This window comes from Miniopterus schreibersii (assembly GCF_964146895.1).
Source record: "Miniopterus schreibersii genome assembly, chromosome: 18".
NCBI lineage: Eukaryota > Metazoa > Chordata > Mammalia > Chiroptera > Miniopteridae > Miniopterus > Miniopterus schreibersii.
Window position 1 is genome coordinate 31,773,000 of NC_138121.1, and position 14,646 is coordinate 31,787,645.

The 14,646-nt window shown below is 54.4% G+C and overlaps 3 protein-coding genes across 3 annotated transcripts in view; 2 read left to right on the forward strand and 1 right to left on the reverse strand.

Moving 5' to 3' along the window:
• The window catches only part of WDR62 (WD repeat domain 62), a 41,493-nt gene extending 31,682 nt beyond the window's left edge, over positions 1-9,811 (forward strand). Inside the window, exons 22-33 of the mRNA XM_081118425.1 lie at positions 962-1,180; positions 2,453-2,577; positions 2,910-3,013; positions 3,376-3,486; positions 3,767-3,901; positions 4,190-4,301; positions 4,415-4,553; positions 4,634-4,694; positions 5,005-5,529; positions 6,076-6,233; positions 6,350-6,647; positions 9,348-9,811. Coding sequence (XP_080974551.1) covers positions 962-1,180; positions 2,453-2,577; positions 2,910-3,013; positions 3,376-3,486; positions 3,767-3,901; positions 4,190-4,301; positions 4,415-4,553; positions 4,634-4,694; positions 5,005-5,529; positions 6,076-6,233; positions 6,350-6,613 — 1,953 coding nt within the window. The 3' untranslated portion in view covers positions 6,614-6,647; positions 9,348-9,811. The remainder of the gene's footprint in view (positions 1-961; positions 1,181-2,452; positions 2,578-2,909; positions 3,014-3,375; positions 3,487-3,766; positions 3,902-4,189; positions 4,302-4,414; positions 4,554-4,633; positions 4,695-5,004; positions 5,530-6,075; positions 6,234-6,349; positions 6,648-9,347) is intronic.
• Positions 9,812-11,392: 1,581 nt separating this feature from the next.
• OVOL3 (ovo like zinc finger 3) lies at positions 11,393-13,256 on the forward strand (the record flags this gene model as incomplete). Its single annotated transcript, XM_081118443.1, has 4 exons — positions 11,393-11,486; positions 11,561-11,633; positions 12,392-12,588; positions 13,048-13,256. The coding sequence occupies 4 exons, from the start codon at positions 11,393-11,395 to the stop codon at positions 13,254-13,256; spliced, it is 573 nt and encodes a 190-aa protein (XP_080974569.1).
• Positions 13,257-13,311: 55 nt separating this feature from the next.
• On the reverse strand, positions 13,312-14,517 carry POLR2I (RNA polymerase II subunit I). The gene is made up of 6 exons (XM_081118445.1): positions 14,434-14,517; positions 14,302-14,356; positions 13,954-14,027; positions 13,799-13,873; positions 13,635-13,686; positions 13,312-13,413 (listed from the first exon to the last, which is right to left on the reverse strand). The coding sequence occupies exons 1-6, from the start codon at positions 14,490-14,492 to the stop codon at positions 13,351-13,353; spliced, it is 378 nt and encodes a 125-aa protein (XP_080974571.1). The 5' UTR covers positions 14,493-14,517; the 3' UTR covers positions 13,312-13,350.
• Between the last annotated feature and the right edge of the window lie 129 nt (positions 14,518-14,646).

Consider the following 14,646-nt stretch of genomic DNA (forward strand, 5'->3'; position numbering starts at 1 on the left):
GATTGTTATCTTGGAGGAGGGGCAGACTAGGAGCTGATGGGTTAGAAGCTGGTAGCAGATTCCTAAACACTAGGTTGGAGGGTTTATTTTAGGAACAAGTCAGACCTCAGATCAAAGCCTGCAGGGAAATACCTTCTGCCATTCCTGTCCCTGCAGACCAGGTCAGGGCATCTGGCCACGCTCTTTCAGGCCCCCAAGCTTCCCCTTATTGTATATTACAATTGAAATTACATTCAACAAATAACCACTGTACACTTGCTTTGTGTAGGCTTTGTTCTAAGTCTTTTACATGTATTATCTTATTTAATTCTCATTGGGGTAGGAGCTTTTCATATCACCATTTCATAGATAGGGAAACTGAGGCCCAGAGAGGTTAAGTAACTTGCCCAAGGTCACACAGCTAGGACTTAGAGGACATGGGATGGACCCTTGGCAGGCTGGCTCCAGAGCCTGAGTTCTCAAACACCCACCCTCCACTGTCTCTCAAGCAACAGTCTTGGCAGTAGGCAGTGGTGGGGTGGGCCAGGGTGGGCTAGGATGTGGCTGTATCTTGGATGTGTCTGAATGGCAATAGTGACAGATTTTGCTGAAGAAATACAGTGTGGAGTATGAGGGACAGAATAAGAGAGGAATGAAGGGTGACCTCAAGGTTTGGGGCCTGAGCAGCTGGAAAGAACAGCTAGGATAGGGAAGGCTTTAGGAAAAGCAGGTTTAGGGGAAAGATCAGTTTTCAACATGTTTACTTTGAAATATCCACTAAACATCCATGTGGAGCTGTAGAGCTGTCGCATGTACACCTCTGAAATTTAAGAGCAAGGTGCAGGCTGGAGATAGGTTTCTGGAAGTTCTTTCTGAGCAGTGTTTAAAGCCAAGGGACTGGATGAGGCCCGTGCAGTGGCCCTGGCCCTTGTTGGAGTGGGTGATTGCGTGGCTGGCTGCCTGACCATCTCGTCGCCCTCAGCTAGGAGATGACGACGTGGTGGACGGCTCAGCCTTCCGCACCAAGCACAGCTACCAGCCACACGGCCGCTGGGCAGAGCGGGCTGACCAGGAGCCGCTCAAGACCATCCTGGATGTCGGTGACCTGGATTGCTACTTCACCCCCTTGAAGTCCGACAGCCTGGAGGACTCCGTTCTGGATCCAGTGGAGCCACAGAGCCTAGCAGGCCTGCTGAGTGAGGTAAGGACTTCCTGCTCCAGCCTGGCCTGGAGCCCCTGCACCATGACTGTCTGCTCAGGACTTGGAGCCTCAGGGCTCTCATTTTGAAAATAGGGTTGACTGCCCCACTCCAGGGGTAGGAGAGGATTACCTGAGATGGTAGAGGGCAGGAGGGTGAGCCCCAGGCCTGGTGCACAGTGAGACTTCCTCGGGCAGACCAGGAATCTAGGAGGTGGGTCACTTTGGGGCTTAAGAGCTTAGGCCCAAGAGCAGGCCTGTGCCTGAGTTGGTGGGCATTTGAACAAGTGGAGCCTGGCCCTACCTCTTCCCAGCTGTGTGAATTAGAACAAGGGCTGCCTCTCTGGGCTTCAGTTTTCAAAAATATAGACCTTTTTTTTAAAAGGTGACCAAAAAGATTTCTTAAAATGGTCATTAAAAAATAGCCCTCAGCGCCCGGCGGAGTGGCTCGGTTGCTTGGGCATCGTCCTGTGCACAAAGGTCGCCGGTTCGATTCCTAGTCAGGGCACATACCTGGGTTGTGGGTTTGACCCCCAATCGGAGGGCGTCCGGAAGGCAGCTGATTGATGTTACTCTCTCACATCAGGGTTTTCTCTCTGTTTCTCTCTTTCTTTTCCTCTCCCTTCTCTCTAAGCTTGTTCTCAGGTAAGGATTAAAAAAAAAAAAAAAGTTCTCAGAGAACTTTTACAGGAATCCGGTGCTAAGAACAGGGCCTGGGTCCCCTTGGAGGTGCTGGAGCAATTTTAGCTCTCATTTGATTATTTTCCAAATAAAGTCCTTCTTTATCCTATTATATGTTTTCTTTTTTATTGTGGCATAATATACATGCAGTTATGTGCTCAAATCTTACATATATAGCTTAATGAATTGTTACCTGTATATATAACTATGTATATGCACCAAGGTCAAAATTTAGAGCATTTTCTACCTCCAGGGAGACCCCTGTGCCCCTCCCGGTCAGTACTTCCACCCAGGGTAACCAGCATTCTGACCTCTCACTGTGGACTGGTTTGCCTGTTTTTGACCTTCATATGAATAGGTGCTTAGAGAGTTGGAGCCATACCTATTCCTTATTTGTAAAGGGGCTGATGATAGTGCAGATGGGCATGGAGTGAGCTCATGGTGAACAAAAGCTTGGCCCACGCCCTGGTGTACAGTGAGCATCCGACAGTGGGGCTGCCGTTACCCCCAACTTCTTTACTGTAATGCTTAGAAGCTTGCAAGGGCCCTGGTTGCCACAGCTGCCTCTGATGGCTCTGCCCCTTCACCCCACAGTCAGAGAGTCCCCAGGAAGATGGCTGTAGGAATCCCTCCTTCCTGCCCTTACAGAAGGAGTCCTCTGAAGCCAGAGAGGTCATCAGCTCCCTGGAGGCAGAGGTGACACTTCCAGGGACAGACAGGTGGGTGTCCTTTGCACCAAAGGGAGCCTTAGTTGAAGAGGAAGCCTCTGCTGATGGGCACACTCTGGAAGAACTGCTCTCTCAGTGGGCCTGTGGGATTGGGGAGGAAGGAATATCGCCCAGATGGAGCAGGAGCCCAGCCCTGCAGCCTGTTTCCACAGTTCTAGGTGGAGGTGCAGGGGACTTCTGGGGGAAGGGAGCCTTTGCAGGAGGTAGGGGAGGCAAGATAGTGTGCCCAAGAGGAGCAGGGTACCAATGCCTCAGGGTTCTGGGTAGGGACCAGCTGTCTACTAACTAGCATGTTATCATTCCCTCACTTATTGGCACTGCAGCAAGTATGGCTCCGAAGAGGTGGAGGGGGAGTCTGGAGACCAGCCGGGTGACTCCTATCTCAGGGTCTCCTCCATGGGCTCAAAGGATCAGAGCCAACTTGCGGGTGAGTGAGGACCAGGCAAGGACCCTGCCGTAGTCTATTTGTCCTGCTAGGCCTCATTTTGTGCACTGATGATGACCTTGACCCAGTCTTCCTAAAACTTAAGAGTCTGTTGCAAAAGACAGACATGGTCCTTGATGTTACCAAAGGATTCTGGAGCCCATCTGCCTGTTGACAGCCCAGCTCTGCCACTTCCTCTAAGTATAACCTTGTTGGTCCATAAAAATAGGGGCCGGGTATTATCATCCTCATTCTACAGATGGGGAAACTGAAGCCCAAAGAAACTGAGCCACTTACCTGACTCACCCAAAAAGGGCCTGACTTTGGGCGTCTGACCCCCTACTTTCCCCTCCCTGCTCCTTTAGATTCAGAGAATTCAGAGGCCTACTTGGAGTGCACCTTCGCCACCATCCATTCCTCCCCTCCACAGCTGGACTCAGATCCTCGGTTTGACATGACAATGACCCCCATACCAGGTAAACAGACCAGACGCGAGGAAGGGCTGTACATGGGCCTGGCTTAGGGGATGGTCATGATACATACACACTGGACCCACATCAGCCCTACACTTGGTGCCCACAGAGCCTCACCTGGGAGACAGAGCCATTAGGCTTTCCTCCTCAGCCTGCTGGCAACAGTGTACCCTGGGCTCGCCCAGCTTTCTCCATTGTTAACTGCTTGATGTCTTTGTCAGGATGTCTTCCATAACCAGTAGTGTTGAAGGTTCTCTTCTGCCTGCCCGCTTTGCCTCCACAGAATGCCCAGGAACTGCAGAGGAGTTGTCTCGGCCTGAGGTGGCAGGCATATCCAATGGCTCCCTGCCCCAGACCCCTGAGCAAGAGAAGTTTCTCCGCCACCACTTTGAGACGCTTACTGACGCCCACCCTGAGGGTAGGGCCCTGCGCCTGTCAGCCCTACCTGGGCCTGGGTGGGCCATCCAGTGCTCGGCTCAGCATGGGCACCTCTGGGTTAGCCTTTCCCTAGCAGGGCTGCTGAGGGTGGTGGGAGGGCGTATGCTTTATCTTAAGGACTGAGCTGCAGTTTCCTCCTCCTGCTCCAGTTGCTCTGTGTTGTCTGTTGGGGAGGGTTTCTAAGGATCTGCCTGCTGCTCTGTGGGTCTGCTGGACCTAGGGCTGGCTGGCCGCAGGGACTGAGGTCTCCCTTGGCATCTTCCCTTAGAGCTCTTTCACAGATCGCTGAGAGAGGTGACGGCCTCTGCAGATGAGGACTTTTTTAACCCCAGGCTGAGTATCTCAGCCCAGTTCCTCTCCCGTCTCCAGAAGACATCCAGGTAGGAACTGGTGAACCAGGGAACCTTCCAGCTTCCTGTATTCCCCCAGGGTGGGGCTGTGTCCTCTCAGGCACCCACAGGGCAGACATAGCTGCCTGGTTTCCTCCCCACAGGCCCAACCACACCTTCCTTTCCCGGCCCCTGCACCTTATGAAGCCCCCGGAGGTCAAACTCATAGGCCTAGGGGGGAACCAGCCCAGAGCAGAGCCCCTGAGAGCAGGTACTGGCTACGCCTTCCCAGGCAGGACCAATGTGAGTACTTGGGCCATGTTCTCAGGACGTAGGGCTGGGAGCTGGGAGGCCTTGTCCTCACCTCATGGCTATGCTTGCAGGTCCTCTCTGGGGGAAAAGCCAAGGAGTCCCTTGACACCCTGGAGGCCTGGTGCCCACTAAGTGAGTGTCACCATCCCTGGTAAATAGCCCTGGGCTTCTCAGCAAATGACCCTGGGTGCCCAGCTGAACCATGGGTGGGGATGGGCAGGGTCCACTCAGACCCTGCAGCCATCCTGGGGTGGGCCCTGTCTATCAGTTCTGCCACTTGGTTGTGAGAGTGAACCAGCTGCTTTCTTTACGGCCCCCTGCCTCACAGGCCTAGCTTTCCTTGTCACCTCCTCCTCAGTGCTGCCCACAGACAGGAAGCCTCTGACACCCATAGCCCTGCCCACTCCAGACCTCCATACTCCCTCTCCCTGCTCCTACATAGAGGCCACTGCCAGCCCGCGTGCCAAGATGTCACGCAGCAGCTCCCTTGAGGAAAGTGAGGATTCTGTCCTGGCTGAGTTGACCAGACCCCTCTGCAGGCCCTCATCCATGGGGAAGCTGGCCTCCCTGGACCAGGAGCTTCAGGCCATCACTACCTCCGCAGCGCCCAGTTTTGACAGCGAGGGCCAAGAGCCTGCCCTGCCCTCCCGGGGCAACCATGAAGCCCGGGCCAGCCTCAAACAGACCCTGTCAAGTGTCTGTGACAGGCTCTTACTGTCCCCACCCCCACTGGAGCCACCCACTACTTGTGTCTGGTCCCAGGAACCTGTGGCCACCCGGCCCGATGTCACGGTCACAACAGCTAGCTTCCTGGCTCCCAGCCCCGTAGATGTGAGCTCCCTGAGGCTCCACAACTCTACCTTTCTCCTGGCCCCTGAGCCCCTCAAAACCCCTGCCCATCCCAGCAGCCCCCCACTTCCAGAGGCCATACCTGGCAGCATCACCTCCTTCCTGGAGCTCACACCTGGTGAGTATCACCCTTGGGATAAGGGGTTGTCTCCTAAGCTCATCCCATGTAACAGCTCCAAAGGTAGGCACTTGACCTGGCCACAGGGGCTGTGCCATTCATTTGTTCTTTACTGAACTATTTAGTGAGCACTTTGTTTGTGTTGGGCTTTTTGTTCTATCCCCTGAGGACATGGTTGGGATGTGGTGGTAAACAACAGACAGAATTGACACCTTAATTGGGGAAGACTCCCAAACTAAATTCTGAGGAAAGTGTTAAGTGTATCAGGAGGTGATATGTGCTAAGGAGAGAAATAAAAGAAAAGGTCTAGGGAATGAGAAGTGGGGGCAGTTGTTACAGTTCTAAACAGGATGGTGAGAAAAGGCTACGGAGAGAAGGTGGTATTTGAGCTGAGACCTGCAGGAGGGGAGGGAAGGGAGCCTGGGGAGCTGAGGGAAGTATTCCAGGCAGAGGGACAACGGTTGGGATCAGCCCAGCCACCCTGACCTCTCTTAGACCAGCTATAAAGTAGAGGTATCTTTCTTATTCCCTCCCCTTTACCCCTAGATGTGCTCAGTGTGGTCCGGGACAGCCCTGGACACTGGGGAGAGCCTGGGGTGCCAGCCAGAGTCCTGTCCCCAGCTCCCCTTGACCTGAGCAGTGTGGGGACCATCGTGCACAAACTTCAGACTGCCTTCCAAGAAGCCCTGGACCTTTACCACCTGGTGAGCCAAGCCCTAAGGTCAGGGGAGGGCTGAGGGGGTGCCTTGGGACTTTCTGGTGGGGTGCCTTGGGACTTTCTGGTCTGGGTGGTTCGTAACAAGGTTGGCACCCCTTGCAGATGGTCTCCAGTGGCCAGTTGAGTACCACACAGCGGCAGGCACGGACTGAGCTGGCCTCGACCTTCCTTTGGATCCACAGCCAGTTAAAGGCCAATGACTGGCTGGTTGGGAGTGATGTGGCCCCTACCCAGGCCCTGCCCAGCTCAGGTCCCGCCTCCCCACCTACCTTGTGCCCCCTGGCCAGCCCAGATTTACGTGCCCTGCTGGAACACTACTCGGAGCTGCTGGTGCAGGCCGTGCGGAGGAAGGCACAGGGGGACTGAGGGCCAGCAGCCCTGCTATTTTCTGATGAAATAGGTATTTTAAGGAAATAAACTGACAACTTGGAGGAATGGTTCCTGGTGCCTATCCTGGCACATCCACAAAGCCCCCTTCAGGTGGATGCAGGGAGGGAGGGTGGAAGGGGGTGCTCTGGTGGACCAGCCCAGAGAACTCTCATGAGCCCCAATGGTAGGCCCAGTTCTCAGAATCTGTCAATGGCAACATGAGACCAACATTCCCAAGAAGTTTTAGAACTGCAGCGATAATGATCCCTGTACCAGGTTCCTTTGTTGCTTATTATCCCCGGCCCACTGAGCTGCTAAGGAATCACATGTGGTCCTTGCCCAGTGGGTCCCAGCTGTACCCCAGAGAGGGACCGGCCGGTCCTTCTGTCCTACCCCATACTGATGCCCAAGAACCCACTGGAGCTGCTGCAACCACCATGTGCCTGACCCTGAATATCAGTGCATGTACTACCACACCACTGGCCCCTGGGCCAGGCTTCTGTCCCCATCTGCAGCAGGGGAAGTTGAGGAGAGACAAACAGGCTTATCTACTGGACAATCTGGCAGCGTGCCCAGGCCACCTAGCAGCTGGGACAGTAATTCCCCAGCAGGAGGACTGTGTCCAGCTTCGACATACCATGAGCTCCCCACACTGATACCAGCTTTCCCAGGCAACAGGCATCTAGCCACGTGCATGTCTGCTGAGAGGGCCACTCTTGTGACCACAAAAGCCCCCACTGTCCCAAGTGTGTAAAAAGAAAGCCAGCAGGGGTAAGCCCTCTCCTAAAGCACAGTCCTACCATGTGTGCTGTTGTGGCCTGAACCCCCACTTGCTTGAGTTCCTCCCTGCTCTGTTTGATGGTCATGGCCCACCAGAAACAGGCTCAGAGAGATCCAGTGTCTTGCCCAGGGTCCCGTAGAGCTGAGACTCTAACTTAGGCTTGCCTGGCGGCAGAGCCGGATCCTTCAACGTGAGGACATGGCCCACTGCTGCCTCCATAAACATTGACACACATCAGAACCAGTCATGCAGTTTTAAAAAAAAAAAGTCCTGCTGGCGCCCAGGTGCCTGTCACTGTTCTATATGTCAGGGGTAGAGTGAAGAACAGAACAAACAAAGCATCTGCCCCTGCGGCATTCACCTTCTAGAGAGCAAAACTCACAAGAATTAAAATAACTAGAGTCACTGAGGGAATTCACTGTGCTGGTTGAAGTGTCAGGAAAGGCCTTTCTGAGGTGACATTTGAGCTGAGGCTTGATAGAGGGCACAGGCCATGTGGACACCTCAGGAAAGTATCCAGGCATACCAAACAACCGGTGCAAAGGCCCCACGGCAGGGTCAAAGGTACACTTCAGGATTAGTAACAGAGCCAGGGCAGCTGGAATAGAGTGAGCGAGGGGAGAGAGGCAGTGGGATAGTGCCAGGCAGGGCCTTGTTGCTTCATGACGTTTAAATCCAAGAAACATTCACAACACAATCCGCCCCCCCCCCCCCCAATAAAGTCCCCAATATTGGTGTTTGGGGACATGCCCAGTCTTATGTTTTCAAAGCTCCCTCTTCCTGCCTTAATGAGCCCAGGTGGTCCAGAGCTTGTAGTTGAACTGCACCTCTGCCAGGCCCACAGGCCACCCCAGGAAGACAGGAGGACCCATTCTTGCTCCTGCCTAGCTTGGCCGCAGTCACCTAAGATCCCTGAGGCAAGGTTTGGCATCCAGCTCCTGGACACCCAGAAGACCAACTTGAGGCTGCGTCCCTCGTGAGAATTATCCCTTCTCCCACCCTGTATTATAGTTAAGCCTTCAACTCCCAATTAGCAAACACCAGACTTAGAGGGGCACATGTGTAGGGACATTTGTTGCTCTTGATTATGTTTCCGCTCTGTCACTCTCTGTGAACCTGAGTTTCACCCTCTAGCTTAGGCCCTCACAATTGCAACGTGTCTACCATGCACTCAGCAGCACACCCCTACCCAGCCAGTAGCAAAGGCACAAAGCAGGGCAGCCACCAGGGTAGTGGGGGGAAATTGCAAAGCCTTCCTAGACTCCTCCTTCAGAGCAGCCACAGGCAATGGGAATGGTGGTTGATTTGATTTGCGTGGACCAACCATCTCTTCTATGCTGGGCATGCTGCTTAAAATTGGGTTCTCAGCGCAAAAGGAGGTGGGCTGGTAGTTCAAAAGAATCCAGACGTCTGCAACCCTCTACTTTCTAATGCCAAGCTCTTCAGCCCTAGAAGGACCAAACTTTCTATTGGACAACAGAGCTGGTTAAGAAACCACTGCCGATGAATGTGTGTGCAGGCAGTTTATGGAACAACAGGATCTCAGCGGGAAGAGGGCGGCATGTTCACATGGGATATTTCAGTGTCATGAAGGAATCATTTGCAAAGGAGTGGGCAGGGAAGACTGAAACCACAGCACCTCAGACCTGCTACCAGAGGAGAGCTGTCACACCCCCACCCTAGACCACAAGGCACAAGGGAGCAAAGTGAAACCCAAGAGAGCAAATCCTGGAGAGAGGGCTGTCCTGAGGGGACCTGTGTCCCTGGCAACCTCACAGGGAGGGAATTGGAATCCCCGCATCTACAGGGCTCCCCATTGTTCAAACCCTACTGGAAGCCAGAGGGCACAGGAGCCCAGATGATGCTGACCACACAGGGCAGGCAGCAGAAAGGGAGTCTGGGGGCAAATAAGGACACCCAACCCCAGATTTCTCCCCTGATTGTTTTCAGCAACAACACAGGAATCAATTTGGAGAACTGGGCACCGAGGCAGAAAAAGAACAGCTCCCGTTCACCAGCCCATTCTTCAGGGCAGCCTGGCCCCTGCACTCCACACCGTGCAGCCTAGACACTGGGCTGCCCTGCGCATGAAACCCGACAACTGTGAGACGGCGACACTTAGAACCCCCGGTGGGATACTATACAGCTGTGAAACAGGAGGAACTCCTGGCCTTTGTGACAGTAGGGATGGACCTAGAGATTATTATCCTAAGCGAACTAAGCCAGAGGAAAACAAATACCATGTGATCTCACTTATATGTGGAATCTAATGAACAAAATGAAGAACAAAGTAGAACCAGAGGCACGGATACATAGAACAGACTGACAGATCTCAGGGCGGGGGAGAGGGGCACCAAATAAAAAGAGGTGACAAGATTAGCCAAATAACATGTATGCATGGCCCATGGACACCAGCAACAGTGTAGTGATGGTGTGTGTGTGTGTGTGTGTGTGCAGGGGCTGGGTGGAGGTGGAAATAGGGGGCATCTGTAATAGTGTCAATGAAAAAAACCCATTTTACAGATTGGTCAATTGAAACTCAGATGCTTGCCTAGCCACCCACCCCTCAAGACTTCCTGCTTCCTCTGTTTATATGTCAGCCCATGCCAGATCCCATGCTCAGCATTCTCCCCACATCTGCTTGGCTCTTCAGCACAATCCAGAGATAGGGAGACTCATTAGGCCCAGATCCTGCAGAGATACAGTGGCAAAGGTCTGGGCTAGCAGACTCTCAGCGCTGCCTCCCTTGCTCCCCCAAATGAATCAGCAGGACTCACTCTAGGGAGTGTGAAGAAATGAATAAATATTGCTTCTTTCACCACCAAGCCTTTGTATGGACTGCTCCCTCTGCTGGGAACACTCTCCTTTCACCCTAACCCTCTTCTTCCTTCAGGGCTTATGCCCAGGAAGTCATCCCTCAACCCTCAGGCTGGACCAGGAGCTCACCTTCTCCGCCTCCGGATTCTCCCCATCAGTTTGGATCACTCTGCCTGTGCCTCCCCCATCATGCCTTGGTCATTCTGGGCAGTCATTGGTGTGTCTCCCCCAAGAACTAAGCTATGTGTTTGTTTTCAGTGCTGAGTTAGACCTGGTCTATAATTGGAGTTCAGAGAATTATTGGGTGAATAAATGAGAGAAAGTAACTGCATGAGGAATGTTCAAAATCCTCAACCCCTGGTTAAGAGGCCAATGACCAGTCTAGAACACAGCCTGGCCAGAGTGCTGAGGTAAGGTCCTCGGAGCCCCTGGCTGTTTCTGGAATGTGGGAGAGTGGGAGAGGTGTTCCAGGCAGTCACTAGGAGCTGAACTATTAACAAACCAGTGTTTTAATGCCTGCTACACCTGAACAGTGTGCTTCCGGCTGAACATCACTCTGGGCATCTAAAGATCAGAGAGGTGGAGCTCCTGCTTGAAGATGCACAGCCTGGATCCTCACTGTCCTTACTTATTAGAACCTGCTGTCCCTCCATCCTCTGGAATAGGCAATCACAGTCACCCCCTCCCCTGAGTCCTCAGACAGTTGCTGTGATTTGAATAACCAAGCAGGCTGTTGGAACACCCGGTAGTGACTGATTTGCCTGGCAAACACACCCTTAGGTCCTTGGCCCTGTTGGTAATATGGGAAGACACCCCAAATCTCTGGGGTCTGTTTCCTCTCCCCACCCCAAGAGCTGCCTAGGCCGCAGTCTTGCCCTTGCTTGACCTCCTTGTGGGTCCTAGAGCTTGTCTGCCTCTGGAGGCTGGAGACTGCTCTCAGGAATCTGTCATGGAAGGGGGAGGAATGGCGGGCCCCAAGGCAGAGGTAACTGGAGCCAGCTAAGTCTGCTCCCTGGGCCCGTCATGAAATTTGCATTGAGAGAATGGAGGCTCCTTCATGGCTGCCCCCTCCCTTTCCACCTGGGATGGTCATCCTCAACTGAAGTCTGACAGCAGGCGGAGGCAGCCCCATTGTGTGTGTGTGTGTGTGTGTAACCATCTTACCATTCCCAGAGGTGATGCCCCGTGCCTTCCTGGTCAGGAGTAGGCGTCTGCAACCACCCAATTGGGGCCACCTGCCGGACCAGCTACGGGGAGATGCCTATGTCCCAGGTGGGCCCCTCACTAGGCCTGGAGTTGAGGGGCAGTGAAGACACAAAGCATCACCGTCTGGCTTCTCTTCTCAGATTGCAGTAGCCTGGAGGGGCCACCGGCACACCAATCTTCTGGCCTTGGGGACTCTTGGGCAGCGGTGAGTCTGTAGATGGCCCCCAAGACCCTGCTCAGTTTCACCCCTGCCCACTCTCAGCCTCAAAAGAACCTAACTGCCCCTTACTCCCCAAGCCCACTGCCCATGTCCCTCCAGCCTCAGGACCTTCCCACCCATTGTTCTCTCTGCTGGGAAAGCCTTTCCTTTCTTAGTAGCGAGCTGTTAGCCTTCATCCCAGCACAATTTCCCCAGGTGGGCAGCCACAGCTCCTACCCTTAGGGATCTCTGTCCCATGGGGCAGAACAGAATTCAAGCCACCAGTCGATGGTGATTTGCTTTGTGTTAGAGGACCAAAGTGACAGGAGCAGGATGGGGATGGGGATGAGATTGGGGCCTTTCAGAAGGGATATTCTGTGTATGCACTGGAAGGACAGCACTGGCCAAATGTAACTGTGCTCAAGGTTATTTCAGTATTTATTGAAAACCAGGAACCGTTCTAAGCAACAGGTATTTAGCAGGAGTGACAAAAATTCCATCCTTCCTGGAATTTATGATCTGGTGGCAGCTGTAGGTAGGCAATAAAATTAGAAAAAATATATATGTTGGAAGATAGTATGTACTTTGAAGAAACAAAGGGCAGTGGGGTTTGATCAGGGAGGACCTTGGAGAAAGCATGGCATTTACACACACAGTCTCTTGTCTTCCCAGACCTCCTGGTTCCAAGTTCTAGGCATTCCATTTGCTTCCACGCGCGTGTGTGTGTGTGTGTGTGTGTGTATGTAACTCCCATGTCCCTCCCACAGCCCAGGCAGGGGACTTTGGTCACCACTCCCAGGGACCCTGGGATGCTTGGCTGCCCGTTCTGCCCCAAGGCCTTCCCGTTGCAGCGCATGCTGACAAGGCACCTCAAGTGCCACAGCCCTGCACGCCGCCACGTGTGCCACTGCTGTGGCAAGGGCTTCCACGACGCCTTTGACCTCAAGCGCCATATGAGGACTCACACTGGTGAGCAGCAGCAGGGACATGGAGGGGTGCTAGGTCCTGGGTGGGGATGGAACAAAATGGAGGGAGGTCCCCTGGGTGTAGAATTTTAATTTTTTGTGTTTGTGGAGCTGAGACTCAGCTTGGAGCACTACATACTTAAGCAGGTGGGTGTAAGGTGGTGCTGGGGTAGGGGCCTGCTGAGGGGTATAGAGTAAAGACAGGTACTGGTTACAGGATTCAGGTCCCAGATTGAAGGGTGCAAGGGAAAGCCTCCCTCCACACTCCTGGCTCCAGGGGAAGGAACATCCTGGACACAGGTGTCTGGCCCATGTTTGCACTGAGGCTGCAGATGGTGGGATGTAGGTGGAGTCTGCAGAACTTGGAGTAGGAATGGGGGAATGCTCAGAAGGCAAGGTGGGTTGGCTTTGGTCTGGAGGTCATTGCCCTGTCTGTCCTCTCCCCCTCAACCTCTCTGCCCAGGGATCCGCCCATTCCACTGCAGAGCTTGCGGGAAAGCATTTACACAGCGCTGCTCGCTTGAAACGCATCTTGCCAAGGTGCACGGGCAGCCGGCCAGCTATGCTTACCGTGAGCGCCGTGAGAAGTTGCATGTGTGCGAGGACTGTGGCTTCACCAGCTCGAGGCCCGACGCTTACGCACAGCATTGTGCCCTGCACCGCGCTGCTTGAGACGCTGAATCCCGCCTCCAACCCATGAGAGGCAAATAAACACAGGACATGCACACACAGAACAGAGCATTTATTACACGTGGAGAGGGGGGGTTCACTCGGTCCAGCGGTGGCCGCAGTGAGGGGCCGTACACACGTAGTACAAGCGCATGGCGTCCTGGCAGAAAGGATACGCGGTTAGGAAGGGTCTGGACCCCGGGGAGGGCACAAGGAACCTCCATCCAGCAAAGCCTCACTCCCAAAAACATGGGGCCTTCCCCATTGGTCAGGGCCCAGCTCAGGACACCGGGAAGGGCAGGCTCCCCTCAATATTGGTATCCCAGCTCCCAGGAAGGACCAAACACAGGCTATCCAGAAAGCCTTCTTCAGGCCACTCACCTCGGCTCGGGCGCTGTGCGACTGGAAAAACACCGCCTCCTTGTGGCCACACCTGAGGGGACAGTCAGCCACTCAGAGCCTACCTTACCCTTCCCTCCAGCCGCCTCCCCTCTCCACCCGGGGGGACGAGCCCCTCTCCCTCCCTAATACAGCCGCGGGCTCACTTTTGGCACGGGTGGTCCTCGGTCCGCGGCAGCGTGGGGTCCTGGGACACGTCAGCGATGATCTGGGTCAGTTCGCTGAGTGAGGGGAGGAGGAATAATTATGCTCTGACAGGGGCCCCAACAACCCCGTCCCTAAACTCCAGTCCTGCACTCACTCCACTTCGTGCGTGATTTTGTTGACGTAGATGCAGCTGTTGTCGGCTTCCTGCTGGTAATCACAATTCCGGCACTGCGGGAGGACGTGGGGCAGGAAGGGGGTCAGGGAGAGATCCCCGACAGGACTGGGCGGGCAGGGTCTTTCCCCGAGAGGATGGTTAGGGGATGGGGTCTCGAGGTACGGGGGTGTATCGAGAATCACTTCGGGGTTGGGAAAGACGGGGAAGCCGGGTTCATTTCGAGAGGGAAGAGACCAGAACCAGCCGGGGCCGAACAGGGAGGAGGGGTCACGATGGGAACGGGCTGACCCGTGGGGAACACCGGGGCACCCGCGGGCTCGCGCTCACCGCGTAGAGCAGAATGCGGTTCTCCTTGTCCTCCTTGGGATAAAGCATGTTGTTACTGTGGGCAGGGGAGGTCAGAGCTCAGTCCTGGGGCCATTACTGGCTTCCCTTCCACACCTGTTGCCCCGGCCTCACCATTCCTGGCAGAATCGAATACCCACGAAGCCCGGCTCGTAGGTCCCGTCTGGTTCCATAGCGCAGCACTGCCCGCCAAGCCTTCCGCGCGTGCCCCGCCCCACGACGGGTCGCGGGAAGGGTCAGGCCTCGCTGCTTCGCCTAAAGAGGGGCGGAGCTGCACACAAGTAGTGGCTGCTAGCGGCTTTGTGCTCGGTTCTCTGAGCTGAGATT

Coding starts and splice junctions, on each gene's coding strand:
- POLR2I (XM_081118445.1), bottom strand. CDS start 14,492: ATGGAACCAGACGGGACCTACGAGCCGGGCTTCGTGGGTATTCGATTC. Junction 13,687..13,798: donor GAGGACCACCCGTGCCAAAA/GTGAGCCCGCGG, acceptor CTGTCCCCTCAG/GTGTGGCCACAAGGAGGCGG. Junction 13,414..13,634: donor CGCACAGCGCCCGAGCCGAG/GTGAGTGGCCTG, acceptor CCTTTCTGCCAG/GACGCCATGCGCTTGTACTA.